The following is a 16,234-nucleotide window of genomic DNA, read 5'->3' as shown; positions in this document are numbered from 1 at the left end:
GTGTATTTCAAGTACAACTATAGTATATTTTTTATACTAAAACGCAAAATTTATTACGAGTAACCACCTTTATTTAATTTAAGGTGGGACCTAAAGATGAACATTTTTTAAATAATTTTAAGTGTTTAACTTTTTTTTAACAATTAACAACCAATACATTGTAAGATTTTAAATGAAACGGCAATATCAAAAACACTTATAACATTATAATTAAGTCATCAAGTTTAGAGCAATACCTACTGACTACTTGAGGGTGCAATCCGGCTTGAGGAAAAGGTGCACCACCTAGCGTGCGTTGGTGGTGCCACGTATAAAAATTAAAATATCAGAAAAGAACAAAGTACAGGACGATATGTTTTCTGTCCGTTTCAATCTAAAGATTTTATAAATAAAAAAGACTGAAATCTGTCTATAGATGGGAAAATTTCAGTCCAATACTTAATCAAGGCACTAATTTTACAAAGAAAAATAGAAATACTAGTACCATTTGAGGGACTCTTGTAGTCTAGCTGTCTGCTTGATATGGTTAGAAAGAGACTTTTTGAATTCAGTTTCTGCTTTTTTAAAACTAGAAACACTTTTAGAGCACTGTTTTTGTTGTTCCTAAAATAAAAAATATCTTCAGTTAAAACTTTAAATAACCTGAATAATAAATCAAATCTAAAACATATTGAACATTTTTTCATATAAATTCAATTTTTCAATAACTTCAAATATTTTGCTAATCATTCTCACTAATATCTTTTATTAAATTTTAAGTTAAGAAAACTAACTGAATTGAAGCATGAACTGAACAAACAATTTAACACTGTTTGCAGATTTTGGCCATAAGGCTGTAGTGTCTCCAATACCTTTTTGCAAAGTTTCTTGGCAATGACGTCACGATGAGTCGAGGGAAAACCGAGTTAACAAATAAAACCTTACTTTTTAGCTACCTACTTGGCGAATTAGAGGGGATCGCCAACTGTCTGTGAGCTGTTATTGGCTAGTGCCTTCGATTTATTTGGTTGATATACTCCGTGCTGTACCGCTCGTAAAAATGAAAATACTGTGAAGCATTGTTTATATGTTTCTGAAGGACTATCTAAAAAAGGGTAAAAATGAATAAAATGTATAATAGGTATAGGTTAATGTGTATTAGACTCCGCAGAGACCAATTTAAAAACGTATAATTGATAAAAACGTATAAAAGAGAAACGTATAAACAATGCTTCACTGTATTTAACAATTTACAGAAGTTATGACAAAAAATAAGTGTTAAATATGCGTGGGTTTAACAAACTAATCCAATTTCTAGAGCAAAGTGAAAAATTTTACCCAAAATTTGGACCCAGGGGACCAAGCTGAGGACTACTTCCTTCGCTTGGCCTCAGCTGATTTCAAGATTACCAAGAAAGGTTGCAGTGGAGTATAGCAGCCCAATGAAGTTTAGCCTTGGTTAAGTTGTCTGGGATAAAATTCTTAAAACTATCTATAAAGTGCAGAGCACTTAATCAAATGTAAAAAGTTCATTACTTTGTCTGGGGAGCAAAAATGAGTTATTACTTACTACACTAATATGGTGTAGGTGTCCATACAGAAAGTCATGACATGTTGTTAGTCAAAAAATTGTACCATGGGGACAAGAGAAAGTATTACCGCAAAAAAAAGTAAACACTGTCAAGGTCCAGCCTTAACTTATCAAAAAACTACACTACACTAATTTTCCTAATATGGTACAAGAATCTGTGCAGGTGACAACAAACAAATAAAGAAACAAATATAGGAAAATGATTTTTTCCAGGAAAAATTTTATGTTCAACTATTTTTGCAAATGCAGAAAATGGGATGAAAGACATTCTTAAAACTAAAATATTAGATAGGTTGGCATGCCCTCTACAGTGGCATGAATAAAACAAATTTTCAATGCCTTGCAGTAAAATGTTATGTTACGATAAAAGAATAAACTAGAGTTTTAAAAAAATTTTAAAAATACATATACCATACCTCCAACTCAGGGAAGCTTTCATTCAAGTCCTTCCACTCGTTCAATATTGATTGTAAATCCATGCTGGCATTGAAACAAATACAAAACTGAAAAAATTAAAGAAGGAAATTACAAACAAAAAATTGCTAAGGAGAAACAAGTTTAGAAATACTTAACAGAACATGAAACTAAGAAAAGTACAACTACACTGATATTAATAACTGACTGACATTGATAATTGAATATAGAAAAAATATTGAAAGACGCTCTAAATTACAAGCAAGACGCTTTTCATAAGTTTAAAGAAACTGGTCACTGTGAAGATAGGCTCCAATACTGTAAGGCAAGGCGTAAATTTAAGTATTTGGTACAGATTCAGAAAAGAGAGTTGGAGCAAAGACTGGCAGATAACATAGACAGGAATCCTAAGAGGTTTGTATGTACGGTTCATTCGGGGAAAGTTCGAAATAGTCATATTGGGATACTGGTTGATGAGCACAGAATTTTAATTCTGTGCTATCAACTAGAATGATAGTGATATTGCATTTTGTGATAATAACATTTTCCGATTGTTTTTAACGACAACTGTATCTTGACACCAGCACGACACAAGCTATAGTACAGCTTATGGACTTGGTATTTTTTAAAGGTGACGTTTTACATCATTTGAAAAAAAATAAAGAGACTAAGGCTAAAGCACCAGATAATATTTAACCTAAAATTTTAGTTGAATGTGCAGAGGAATTAGCAGATGTAATTGTAAATATTTTCAATGCTTCTTATAACTCGGAGACAGTGCCAGAGGATTGGAAGCTGGCTAACATTACATCACTCTTCAAGAAAGGATCTAAAGAGAGTGCGGGAAATTATAGACCTCGGAGTCTAACTTCGGTGGTTTGCAAAATTTTTGAAACATTGATAAAAATTAAGATAGTAATTTTTTTAGAGACTAATAATCTATTGACTAGTTTTCAGGAAAGGTAAATCTTGTGCAACTAATTTATTACATTTCTATGACAAAGTTACCATGGCTTTAGACAATAAGAAGTCTGTAGATGTTGTTTACATTGATTTTCAAAAAGCTTTCGATAAGGTACCACATGTTGCTCTACTTAGCCAATTAGCTGATATAGCAATAGGAGGGAAAATTTTCATTTCGATAAAAAACTGGCGGACCGGAAGGAAACAAAGGGTAGTTGTAAGGAGAAATTATTCTAAACGGAGTGAGGTTTTAAGCGGGGTTCCTCAGAGATCAGCATTAGGGCCTGTTTTGTTCATTGTTTTTATGAACGATATTCATAAAAATATTTCTGGGAACATGAATTGTTTTGCTGATGATGTCAAAGTTATGGGGATTGTAAAAAATGAAGAACAAGCAAATCAGCTGCAAGAGGATTTAGATCATATTAGGGAGTGGGCTGATAAATGGGGTATGGCTATTAATGTTGGGAAAGGTCAAGTGCTACATTTAGGGCATGGAAATAAGTGTACAAGTCATTATTTGCAAAGGGTCAGTCATTAGTCAGGCAGAAAAAGTTACTGATCTGGGCATCTTAATAAGTCAGGATTTAAAGTTTAGTCAACACAGTGCAGCATAGCTAGTAACAAAGCCAATAAGATGCTTGGGTTTATCAATAGATGTATTTCAAACAAATCTAAAGAAGTTCTTCTGCCCTTATATAGAAGTTTGGTAAGACCTCACTTGGAGTATGCTGTTCAGTTTTGGTCTCCTTATCTTAAGAAAGATATTAATGTATTGGAAAGGATTCAAAACCCTTTCCATTGGAGTTGGACAAGGCTAATAAATGGACTTTCTCATTTAGTCTACGATTCCAGGCTTAGAATGCTAAATGTATACAGCCATGAGCAAAGAAGAGACCGAGAGTACATGATTCAGTTGTTTAAATTTATTAAAATGAAAGATGTTACCAGGCTACAGTTTAGAACTGAAAACAGGACAAGGGGTCATTGTTTTAAGCTATTTAAATCTCAGGCTAACATGGATATTAGGAAAAAAAAATTATTATTTTAGCAGGGTAGTGGAACCTTGGAACAGCTTACCGGAAGAGGTGGTAATGAGCAAAGGGAGTAGATAATTTTAAGAGGACTATTGATCTTCACTTGGGATTGTAAATTGACTAGGACCAGCCTATCTGGGCCCAGAGCCTGTTGCTGGTCGTCACTTTTGTATTTGTATTTGAATCAAAAGATTAGAGATATGTTTAAAAAAATTTTAATTGTATTGGGACAGTTCTCAAAAGGTGAGAGCAAACACAGACCTCAACTTTGAAGCTTCAACACCAAATAACTTTCATTTTAACCGACTCAAAAATTTTTGAGTTAAATAATAATACTGTATAGAGACAAGAATTGACATAAATTATGGAAAAAATGCTCTTCAAATACCCTTAAAAAAATAATCTCTTTGCTAAATGGCACAATTTTGAACTTTCAAAACATTAACTGAGCAAATGTACCACCAAAAAAAATTTTTTAAAATTATTTCCAAATGTTTAAAAAAAAAAATTAAGGGTATAAATCTTAAACTGGACAATTTTTTGATAATATTTTCCACAACAGATTATTTATTTTGTAAACAATTGTAGAAAAAAAGGAAGTTGGAAGTTTCATGTATGTCCAAAAGTTATGATCTGGACAATGCTATTATTTGAGTACTAAATATAGTGTTCCCGCTAGGCCGTTTTTGAAGGGCGCAGCGCCCTGCCCTTTCCATATCGGCAGAATGCGCCCTGCCCTTCTTTTAGATCGCAAAATGCGCCCCGCCCTTTTCAAAAATAACAATGCGCCCTGTGTTTTTAAAAAGATGCCTCAAGCATCGTTTGGACCCACAGCGATATCGGGGCAATTTTATTAGTCCAGCGATCGTCTGCAAAAACGCTCATGTCTTGCCATTGTCCCCAGAATTTCACCCTGAAAACGGCCCCATGAATAAAAGGAGATGCAAACACCTAGGCAAAGAGGGGATGAGATTCTCGGAATTCTAACAGACTTATCAGTTGGAAACAAAAGATAGATTTCTTCCTTCTACTGAGGATGGGTTTGAAAGGATAAGGGAAGGTGTTCGGTCGTCCGCGATGGCGGGGGAGGGGGGAGATTATTATTTAATTCCTCCCCATCCTTGAGTTTCTGAGAATCAACAATGAGAGAGGGAGAGTGGTAGGTAGTCTTTCTATATTATTTTCATCTGTAGGACCAGGGGGCGCCAGTTCCAGGAAAAGTGGAAGGGGTACTACTTGTCAGACAAGAACAGATGCTGATGAACTGCTCCATTTCTTATCCGAAAAGTTCCGAGTGCAAACGCAAACGGTTCTTGATTTGAAAATACACGGTTCTTGACGATGATGGCGGCCAAAAAAATGTGAAGTTTACTGAAATATTTTAGGCTGTTCTTTTTCTTTTTTCCTGTAAAAGAGAACAGAAGCGGAGAGTTCGTATGCTCTTGATAATCCTTGTAAAGGGTTTGGAAAAAGCGTTTATTTTGAAGTGATTGATAAAGTTTTGAAAGCTAACATAGTGCTTGAATTCCTTAGAGTCTAAGGAATGCACAACCTATGGACCGCGGGCCAAACGTGACCCGCGAAGGCCATTGAATTAACCGTGAAAATTCTGAAAAAAAAGGGGAAAAAAATGAAATAAAGTTTGCGAATTTACCGTTTCAAAACTAATTTACTGTTCTAGTTAACAATTTAAGGTCCAATACAGGTCGATTTACCCCATTTATAACTATCCCTTCCCCGAAATCGCACTTGCAAAATCGGAAGATTAACGAAAATAATGTAACAAAACGGCACCTTCACCAAAATGAAAAAAATTTTTAAAATAGAATGTTGAATTGAGCAATAAACATCGTATGAATAGGCCATTTTCTTAGCGTTTCAGCCCTTTGTGTCCGTTTTTCGTTTGCACGTGGAAATTAGGCTTAGTTAATTTTGGCGCATTGCTAGTGATTGTGAAGCAATCTTTTCGCATCTGTTTCTGATTGGTGAACTTTCTAATTGTTTTCTAAGTAGTACACAGTGCAAAGCCTACTGCGCCAAAATACAAGGGTATTTTTTTGTTATCTTGAATTTTTAGCCCCCCCCCCCAAAAAAAAAGAACGTTTGAAATGGACATACTAGTGCTTTTTCTAACTAATGATCTTTCAGTTTCTTTTTTTTATATGGAAAAAACTATAATATTGCTTTAAAAAAATCACAAAAATAAAATGCTGATGTATTAAATTTTCATAAAAATTATCAGTGAAATTAAAATCTTGGATTGACCCAGCTGGTTGGGTAGCGCATACATCTGCAAATACATTTGTGTCATGAAGTTGTGTCAAGTCTAACACTAGGCATTCAAATGAAACCTTTTGTTTTGCACCTTGCTACGACTGTATTTTTGAAACACTGCACACAGTATTTTAATAATTATTCAGTTTGAAGTATAATATTTTTAAAAAAGTTAAATTTACATTCATCATGATTTTGATGTCTACTAAAATACTTAATGGCATAATGCAGATTACTAGGCAATTTTCAGATAGGAAGGGGGGATCCGTAATTAAATACTGTTCATCTTACATTGAAATTCAAAGGACTTTGAAGTGTCTAGAATTTTTTATTCTTATAGGAAAAGTAGTCATAATTATGGCCTGAAAAGTGTTGAAACACACCCAAAGCAATGATTCAGCATTAGCTAAATGTTCCTACGGAGTTTGGATAATGCTTAGTTGGCATTTGGGGAGGGAGGGGGGTTCAATCTAACTCTAAAGACAAGTGCATTTTCTGGAAGGAATGATATTCAATACTGAAGTCAATGGTGGCGATCAGGAGGGGGGGGGCAGGGGTGTGCACAGAAATTTTGGGGCCCATCACAAATGACTTTTCCGTGTCCCCCTCCATGTTTGCCTCGATATTTCACCCCGTTTAAAAAATATTGGACCCCCTTGAGGATCAGGCCCCGACCAACCGGTGTCCCTTCTCCCCCTCCCCACTGTGCACGCCCCTGAGGGGGTGTGTACTCATGGTACAGAGGAATGGATGAAATTTTCGCAAGGTGTTTTAAGATGTTATTTTTCTTTATTTTTGGGGGGGGGCTCAGTACTTTTTGAGAGGTGCGTCATTGGTCTTGGATGGGGGAAGACCACGTTGAAATAGTGCCCTTTTCATAATAAATAGTGCCCCTTTCAAAGACCAGCACCCTGCCCTTTTTTTTTCTAGAGTGAACACTACTAAATATATGATTTTTATGTTTTAAATGTATTTTTCAATCCTCAAAATCAATTGTTAATCATTTTAAAGTGTTTTCATATGTTTTTATGCAGTATCTTTGAAGCAAAATCATTTTTCTTAAACATATATGTGAGATATTTAAATTGCGTTGCGATCTAGACGCCAATAATTCTGTCCATTTATTCAATACTATAAATGATCTTCTGTCTTCTAACCTTAATAAAAAAGGATATTATAATGTTAATTTCTTTAATCCATTGGTATTTTGCACAATTAATACATTATGCATTGAACATTACATAAATAACAGTAGAAACACAAGTTTCGATCGTAACGAATAGTAAACAAAGGCGGCAAAAATCGCCAAGCAAACCTCGATTGGCGATAACTCACAGCATATGATAAGCAAAGGGTTATCAGAGAGGATTTCCGGCTTTCGCCAACAGCGTCGGTTTTTTGCGACTTTATCACCTGCGCTGGCAAAATGGATGGGGGGGGGGGGAGTGTTTTGGGATTCTACGAAACCATAACAAAATTTTATTATTTAAAGACCAGTATATAAAGTCATTTCATGTACTTCATAAATCCTCTATTTTTCATAGCAAAATTTAAAAATAGATAAAATTTTTATTGGAAAAGTTCAAAAATTGAAACTTTCATTATGATGATGTCCAAAATATGTTACCTACTGGACAACTATATGTCCAAAATCTGTTACCTACAGACCGATCATTAAATTTGCTATTTATTAATTTTTATAAATACCTGCTGTCTTTTTGTGTTTGTGTATGATGTTCTAGATGTACATGCTATGCAATAAAATTGATTTCAAATTCCAAAATTTTAAAAATAGTTCAAAAGCAACATTTTTGTTCCTACCTTTTGAGAACTACCCATTGAAACTTTGTGAGAGGTTCATAAATAGGCTCAGATTTTCACTTGCCAGATCCCTGAACCCTGCAGCCCCTGACCCCGCCCCTCTCCTGTGGGAGTACCCACAGGAGCGGGTTATGGCACAGGTTGCGCCATCAAAATTGTTTTGGGTGGGGGGGGGGTTCGAAATTTTTTTTTTATAGAACATTAGGGGACTCTGCCCCCTGCTCGCCAACGCTCACCAACCACCAAAGATCGCTTCACAATCTTATTTGATTTGAAAGATTCATATCGTCAATTAAAAAGAAACAGATTAAAACCACATTATGGAGCTCACTTTAGATCAAAAAGCACCCCTTCCCAGGGTTTCAAAATAACTTGCACCAACTTGCAGAGCCATAAGGGCTAAGGGGCTCCCGAGCATTGAAAAACTGAAATTTTGTACGTTTCAAAAGTTGCTTTCATCTTTGTGGTCTCTAGTAATATATTTTGCTCTTTAGCTCAGGGCTTGATTGAGTTGAACCTATGATTTTCCGTTAAAATCGAAACCCTTAAAGTTTGTGAATAAGAAAGTAGAAACGTGAATCGAAAAGATGTAACTATAGCTACGCCAAATAAAACATCGATAATTTTAATGAGATGAGATTATTCTAAATTGATTTTAAACAGCTTGTAACTTTTTTCCCTTTAGCGATAGAAACGTAGTTTTTTGACCATAGGTCAAGTTAGATCTAGAGTAAAAAAAAGCTGCTCTTTCCAGTGGCGTCAAAAAGAAAACTGTGGGAGAATTCCTTCGCTTTTTACTGATAAATTTAATGAAGAAAGCAGTGCCTAAATTTTAGCTAAGCCTAAAAATGTTTGAGCTAAAAATGCAAATAACTCCCATCATATTTAAGTTAGAGCATTGAACCAATTGCTGTAGAAGGCGGGAAATTCTAACCTTTCCAACAATATATAATATTAATACATGCAAGTAATTTTTCACCCCTTTAATAGGCAATAATAGGCAATTTACGCAAAATTTGAGCTTAAAAAATTAATTACAAAAAAACTAATTCAAATTTTAGAAAATAAAACCCCAGGTGCACACCCTCAGGGTTCGAAGTAATTTTGTACAAAATTTCAAGGCTGTAGGTGTTAGGGGTCTCCTGGACGCACTTCCGCCACAGACTTCCTTCCAGAATTTCTTTGAAACCTTACTTTTATTTACTATAAAGAGATGAAATTTTTTATTTTTGGAAGCAAAAAATTTTTAAACTTATTCAACAAGAAATACATGTATAAATAATACATTTTGACGTATTTATTCTAAAATTTATTAGCCGTGTCTCTTTTCCAATAAAAGGATCATCAAAGACGGGATGGAGTCCGCGTCCGTTGCAAATTAGGATCAGACCATTTGATTTCTTTTTAATTTATTATAAACTAGCTGCGTCACCCCGCTTTGCAAGATTTACCTGAAAAATAAAAGTTATGTAAAGTGAAGTGCGTTTAACAATCCGGCTTGAACAAAAAAAAAAATCTAAAATTTCCCGACAGATCGCGAACAAGAAAAGTCCCAAAATAAAAGTAAGAATTTTGTTTGTTCACAGTCAAGAAAAAAATGGCAACAGATTTTTTTTTTTCAATGATTTTATCGACGATAATTAAAACTGAGCTTGCAGTAGAATATGGTGTTCCTTTACTGAAAAATGTGTACAACTTTTCTCCTGTTGATTTTACAGCCTTGTTGATGGTTTTGAAATCTAAGGGAAGTAAATCTACTCCCAGGATATTTTTGCAGGCTTTCAAATGAGACTAAAATTGAACCGATCAGAAAATTATTTCGGGTAGAAAGAGTCTTTTAATGTCATTTAAAAGGTCTTAAGACTAAAATTTGAACGGTTTGGTACTTCTTTGCTGCTTGAAAATCCCTCTACGTTCCTTCTCTGGTGACGAAGAATCTCTGTGTCATATTTGGTCGAGATCTGACAAACTCGATTTGTATGAGGAACATGCATAGATATATGCACATATATTCTTTGTTTTATTTATATAGTTTTTCTGGAAGCAACACAATTCTGTATGAGGAATACGTGTAACAGTGATTAGAGGGAGGTCAAAAATGACTAAAATAAAAAGTTTTCTAATTGATTTTTTCCCCTGTTATTTACTTTTTGTTTGTAAGAATTTTGACCACTATGCTCTAGCCTTTCATGGATTCATTTGCACCAAAACAATCATTTAAAACTAATTTTGAAGTTTCGAATACAGTAAAACCTGTTAAGTTGACCACTAGTCTAAGTTGACCGCTATTTTCAGGCACAGAATCAGATCTATATCGTGTAATTCAACCTTTATCAGTTGACCACCTGTTTAAGTTGACCACTAAAGTAGTGCATCGCAAGTGGTCAACTTTTACAGGTCTCACTGTAACATATTTTTTGGCCCACCACATTAAAATTAATACACTTTTTTCATAAATTAGCTTATAAGTTTATGTAGGATTTTTTCATTTCACTTTGCTCTTGTTTTTCTACCATTTTCAAATTCACTGTTCTTTCAACTTATCATTAGATAATTTTTACAAAACTTTCAATGATGTTAGGTTCCAGTGTTGGAAGTAGAACTGTTTGTTCTTAAGGTATTTTAATTATTTTTTTTTAATCATTTTTATTTTCTTCTGTATCTGATATGTTACAGAAGGAAATAATAGATTTTTGAAAATCTTTGTGTTCTGAATTTCGATATGTGCTGAATAGCTGAATCAATTTTGAAGATTTCCGAAAAATATCTGTCATAGTGAATTTGTGTGTGACCCATCTTTTTTGGATATGCGACTTCAATTATGGTAAACTTCCAGGAGAGCTCCTCACTGTAAAGCCCAAAAAACGTGCTCTTTGCCATTAAGAGTCATCTAAAACTGAGTTTCCAGAACTGCAATTTTGAAAAATTTATGTGGAGAGCACCTGAACCTTCCCTCTAAATCAAAGACAATATGCAATTGCCTTTTAGAAGTTTCAATTTCGAAAAATTGTCAGGGGAATGCCACCGAACTTCTCCTTCCACTAACATTACCAAAGATCCATCAAAATTGCGTTTCTTAATCAACTGGTTCGAACATTTAAGTGGAGCACTCCTCTCCCTTCCCCACTCTCATCAAAATCATTAAAGATCATCTTAAATTTGGTTTTCAGGGCTGCAATCTCGAAAAAAATGTTTGGGGACTCCTTTTTCCTAACGTCATGAAGGTCGGCTACAAGTGCGATTTTAGAGCTTCAATTTCAAAAAAAAATCCTGGCTCCTAACCATAGATATCATGAGATCACAATTTTAAGACTTTAATCTCGAAAATTTTCTGAGGGACACCTCCCGATTCTCTTTGCTACCTAACATTACCGCAGATAGTTTAAAACTCAGTTTTTAGAACTACTCTTTTGAAAATGTTTCGGGGGAGGGTTCCCGAACCCGCCCACTCTCACTTACATGAGTATCTACAGTTACTTTTCTGATATTTCAATTTCAAAAAAAATACCGGGGAGGGACCACCGAATCATTCCAATTGAAGCCACTGAACCTTCCCAATTAATGTCTAAAACTTTTTATAACTACAATTTCAAAATTTTCCTTTGGTTTATCCTCCGGACCCCCATATCTGACTGAATATTATACATCCGCCAAGATTCAACTTGCTTACATCCAGTAATGACTTTATCCCAAACCAGAAAGGTGAATCCACTCTCTGTATTTTTTCATATGTTTGAAAAAAAAATCTCTAAACTTTTTTACTCAAGGCATGTTGTACGTTTTGGTAAAGTGAGACATGTCGACAATCCAAGAATATTTAGATTCAGATGTCAGTAGTTAGTGTCCCCCCCCCCCCCATTAGTTTATGTGAGAATTAGAAACTCAAAAAAGTGTAACCTTTAACCTTATTTGAAAGCGAGAAAATTGGGAGGGGGAGGGATTTCGCCATTGAGCTTCAGGAGGATGGGCACCCCTAGTATAAATAAATGTAAAACATAACACAGTAAAATCCTGTCACATAACAAATACCAATACAACAAAATATCTGTTTCGAGGAAACATATTTTCAGTCTTCATTTAATTTCTAAATTTAAATTACACTGCTTGAATTCCAGCTCGACAAAACTCCCATTACAACGAGCAAAATTGGTGATCCCTTGCAGTTTATTGCAGCAGAACTTCACTCTAGTGGTATTGATTAGGCATGGGCAACATTGTTCTTTTTGATGATCTGTTCATCAAAGGATTGCTCATTTTTTAAACCCATACATTGAACTTGTTCATTAAAAAAAAGTTGGAAGGTGATTTCTCTGCATGAGTTACTCATGTACAAATGTTTCATTGAATAAGTAATATTCTTTTGATGAAAAGTAACTTAAATTACCTATTACCTAAAAGTAAGAAAATATCTCAATAAAAATTTAAAATATTTCATTTATGTATAGATATATAAAGCATCAAAACAATGTTCCAAATTCTAAAAGTGTTCAACAATCAAAAGAATAGAAATTCATTTTTCAAAAGATTATACTGTGAGTTTCATTTTAAAGAATCCGTGCTTCAGACTCGTTTGTTCATGAATAACACATTCCAAGTATTGACTTTATAATATTTATACCGTTTTTAAAAAGATGGTTACAGCTAAATTTTCTAATTGAAAAAATTTCACTCAGTGTTTTCTTCAAGATGTTGATTATTTGATAAAAATCCGTATTGAAAATTATGCTGAAAACAAGCCCAGCGGATTCATACCAATTTTGGACTAATGCCTTCCAAGTCTGAGCTCAACATCTTTCCTCCAAATCTATAGCTCTGCCAAAGCTGCAGATTGGGAGTCGGATCAATTTTGGATAAAGGAGTCAGAGGTTTTAAAATTATAGGAGTCAGAGTTGCTTATTTTTGCTCAAGTTCCGCATCCTGGTTACAACAATAGAGCACATTTCTAATGATGGTGATATAATATTTCAAGAAATTCTTGATAAAACATTTCAAAAACAGTTGACAAATCTTGTCAAAAAATCATTTGCAATGCTGCTTGGATTGTTTTACAAAGAGACATTTTCACTTTGTCAGTGTTACCAATAATGCTTTATCAACTCTTTAAAAAACATTTGAAACATGTCTACGCTCCTTGGGTTCCAATAAATACATATAATGCTTGCTATTACCACAATTAAAGAAATAGTACTTTGGAATATGGAGCACTTAAAGTATTTCTGTATGATTCTAAAGTAAAGTAAAATTAATTGATTTATTTTTCCTCCCTACCCAATTTCAGATAATTTGATGTGATTATTCAACTAATTAACAAAAGTTTATCTTTTCTTTACAGAAACTTATAAGTCTAAAATAACACATCTCCCATAAGAACAACGGTGCACCCTCCCTCGAATAACATGAAGACTCCCCCAAGAGAGAGCCACCTCAAAAGAGGAAAATACCCCTAAAGCAACCAATTTAAAATTTTAATGCTGTAGTCTGGGCTGCATGACCACCCACCCCCTAGCAAGTCACTCTTGTCAAAACTTACTTTTGACACTAGCTTTGTCCAGAAAACTTTCAAACGCGATTATTGTACTTATAACACACAGAAATGTTATTATCAAGTTTCAATGGGAAATAATTTTTACATTCTGCACTTATTTTACAGTCAAACTACGACAGATACACAGCAAAAGTTCAGCCTGTAAGAAATTATTGCATAGTTATTTTCTTTACCTCATACCACATTAACACTAATCAAAATTTTAACTGTTGTTACCTTCAGGCAGGCTTTGTCAAAAACCGCACAAAAAAAAGGACGAATCGTTTTAAGGAACGGCATATTCAAGAGGGTCACAAAAGTGACAAAATACAACAAATGTGATTTAAATAAATAAAATGCAATATCATACAGAAAAGCAAACCTGAAGATGAAAAGTAGTTTGAAAATTGTTTAAAGCGTTTCTGAAAAGACGTAAACTTTTCATAAACTTATATCGTTATTCTCTATTTTTTATAAAGCATTCAAAAATAGTTAAAACCATTAAATTACTTCAGCAAAAAGTTGAAAACGATAAAGTAATGTCGGCTGTCTGCTACTTGAACTTGGAACTTTAGTGGCAGTTACAGTCATTTAAACAAAACTCATGAAAAACATCGTTGGGTGTGTTCGCCTAGAGTAACTGGTAAACAATGGTTAACGGGTGACTTATCTAATGATGCTATTAGAGTCCCAACAGGAACTTGAGCATCACCACATTAGAGACACACTATAGTCTCTAGTGTGGTAGTGATAGGGGCTACCGGTTGAAGAAAACTAATGAAAACATCTTATAAGATTCCGTTCGGAAATAATCCACGGGTTCCACCGCGTGGTTAGTCCAGTGTGGTTATGACTTATCTGGAATTTCTCGGGAGAGCCTAGTGGAACAGGCCGGTCTAGGAAGATGGGGCGCCGTCGATTGGGCGCCGGAAACTTTGGGCGCCGAGAACTTTGGGCACCGAGCATTTTGGGCGCCGAGCACATTGTGCCCAATGTTCTGGGCACCCAATGTTCCCGGTGCCCAAAATTCCCGGCTCCCAAAATTCGGAACTGAAAGTAAGTAACACGCCATCTGGCGTTAGAATCTAAATAGGATAACATGCTATTTGCACGTAGATCTGTGTGTTGAGTTTTTGAGCAGCAGAAAAAAAAAACATCCGTGGATATCAATTTATTGAACGAATATGAAAAGATCGCAACCTGTTATGTCTGCAGAAGCTATCGTTTAAGAGTAAAAACTCCTGCTATATCTGATAAACGCATTATAAAAATACTTGTCTTGTCACCGCTTGTCACTTCATCCTATTTACGAATCACGATCATTCGCATCCTGCTTGTGAGACATGCGCGCGCACCATTGACGTCTGGTCACGCCCCCTTCCTGACGTTTGTCTTCTGTTTTCCTATTTAAATAGCGCCCCCTATAGTTACTTTCCGTTCCGAATGCTCGGTACATCAAAGTGCTCTCGGCGCCAAATGTTCCCGGTGCCCAATCTTCCCATTTCGGGGCTTAAGGGTGTGGCTTTGCTCCCCCTGGTTTTGAGGGATGGGGAGGGATTTTTCTTTAATAAATTTTTGTTTGAAACTTTTTAATAAATTTAAAATAAATTTAAATTAATATTTTAAGAAAAAAAATAATTTGAATTTTGACATCATGAATTTAAAATATTTGTTTCGCAATCATGAGTGTGTGTATGCGCATATTTGTGTAGGCGTGTGTTTGTGTCTGTGTGCAGGCATGAGTGTGTTAGTATGTGTGTGTGTGAAAGTGTATGTATATGTGTGTGTGTATGTGTGTATGTATGCGTGAGCATTTAGGATATGGACGCAACCCGGAGATGGGTTTCGCAAGAGGAGCAGCATCAGGACGGGCCGGTCGACGGTGGTGCTGCAAAGGGAGGCGGGGGGGGGGGGGAATAAAATCACAGGAACGCCAAAAACAGTCAAGTGAGGACAATAAGCAATGTAATTGCTCAAAAATAAAAAAGAAATTAATTCGTGTTAAGCAAAGGACAAATTGCAATCACGTAAGAACGTACACCACGATCAGTGGCGGACTGGCCCTGCCGACACCCCCAGAAGAGGGGGCGTTGGTCTCCAGGGGGCATTGGTCCTGCGCGCCATTGGCTCGCGGGCCGGTGCATGGGCTGGCCCGCCCCTATTCGGCCTGGTCACACTCCCTCCTCTGCGCCCTCGAACATGCGCCCCTTTAAACCTGTGCCTCTTCGTTTTTTACTTTCTTCTATATCTAATATATAGAAGAAAGTATTGTATAAGTGCAAATTTTCGAATTTAGACGGATTCGAACGTTTTGAGGTGTGTGAGTCCATTTCGACCATTTTTGGAAAATGTGTGTGTGTGTGTGTGTGTGTGTGTGTGAGTCACCTATGATGATGTGTGTGACCAGTTTTTGTGGCCGCTCTACAGCAACCGCATGAAATCGAACGAAATTTGGTACACTTATGCGCCCCTATGTGCACTTGTGCCCGTTGCTTTTTAGCGTGAATTCTTCCAAAGGGGAGGTGGAGCAATGGGACGTTTTTTGGGTTATGCGTGCCAGCTATTCTTTCGGAAGTAACTGGTGGAATCAAAAAAAATTTGGTCCATATGTTGCCCCTAACAGGTACAGGT

At 35.6% G+C, this 16,234-nt stretch overlaps 1 protein-coding gene across 1 annotated transcript in view; it reads right to left on the bottom strand.

Moving 5' to 3' along the window:
• Positions 1 to 14,171, bottom strand: part of LOC129222193 (ion channel TACAN-like) — a 42,713-nt gene extending 28,542 nt beyond the window's left edge. Inside the window, exons 1-3 of the mRNA XM_054856664.1 lie at positions 14,114 to 14,171; positions 1,987 to 2,073; positions 485 to 603 (exon numbers count right to left, since the gene is read on the bottom strand). Of these exons, the coding sequence (XP_054712639.1) occupies positions 485 to 603; positions 1,987 to 2,049 (182 nt within the window). The 5' untranslated portion in view covers positions 2,050 to 2,073; positions 14,114 to 14,171. The remainder of the gene's footprint in view (positions 1 to 484; positions 604 to 1,986; positions 2,074 to 14,113) is intronic.
• Positions 14,172 to 16,234: the final 2,063 nt, after the last annotated feature.

This window comes from Uloborus diversus, chromosome 5 (genome assembly GCF_026930045.1).
Source record: "Uloborus diversus isolate 005 chromosome 5, Udiv.v.3.1, whole genome shotgun sequence".
NCBI classification, from domain to species: domain Eukaryota; kingdom Metazoa; phylum Arthropoda; class Arachnida; order Araneae; family Uloboridae; genus Uloborus; species Uloborus diversus.
This window is presented reverse-complemented; position numbering and strand designations above follow the sequence as displayed.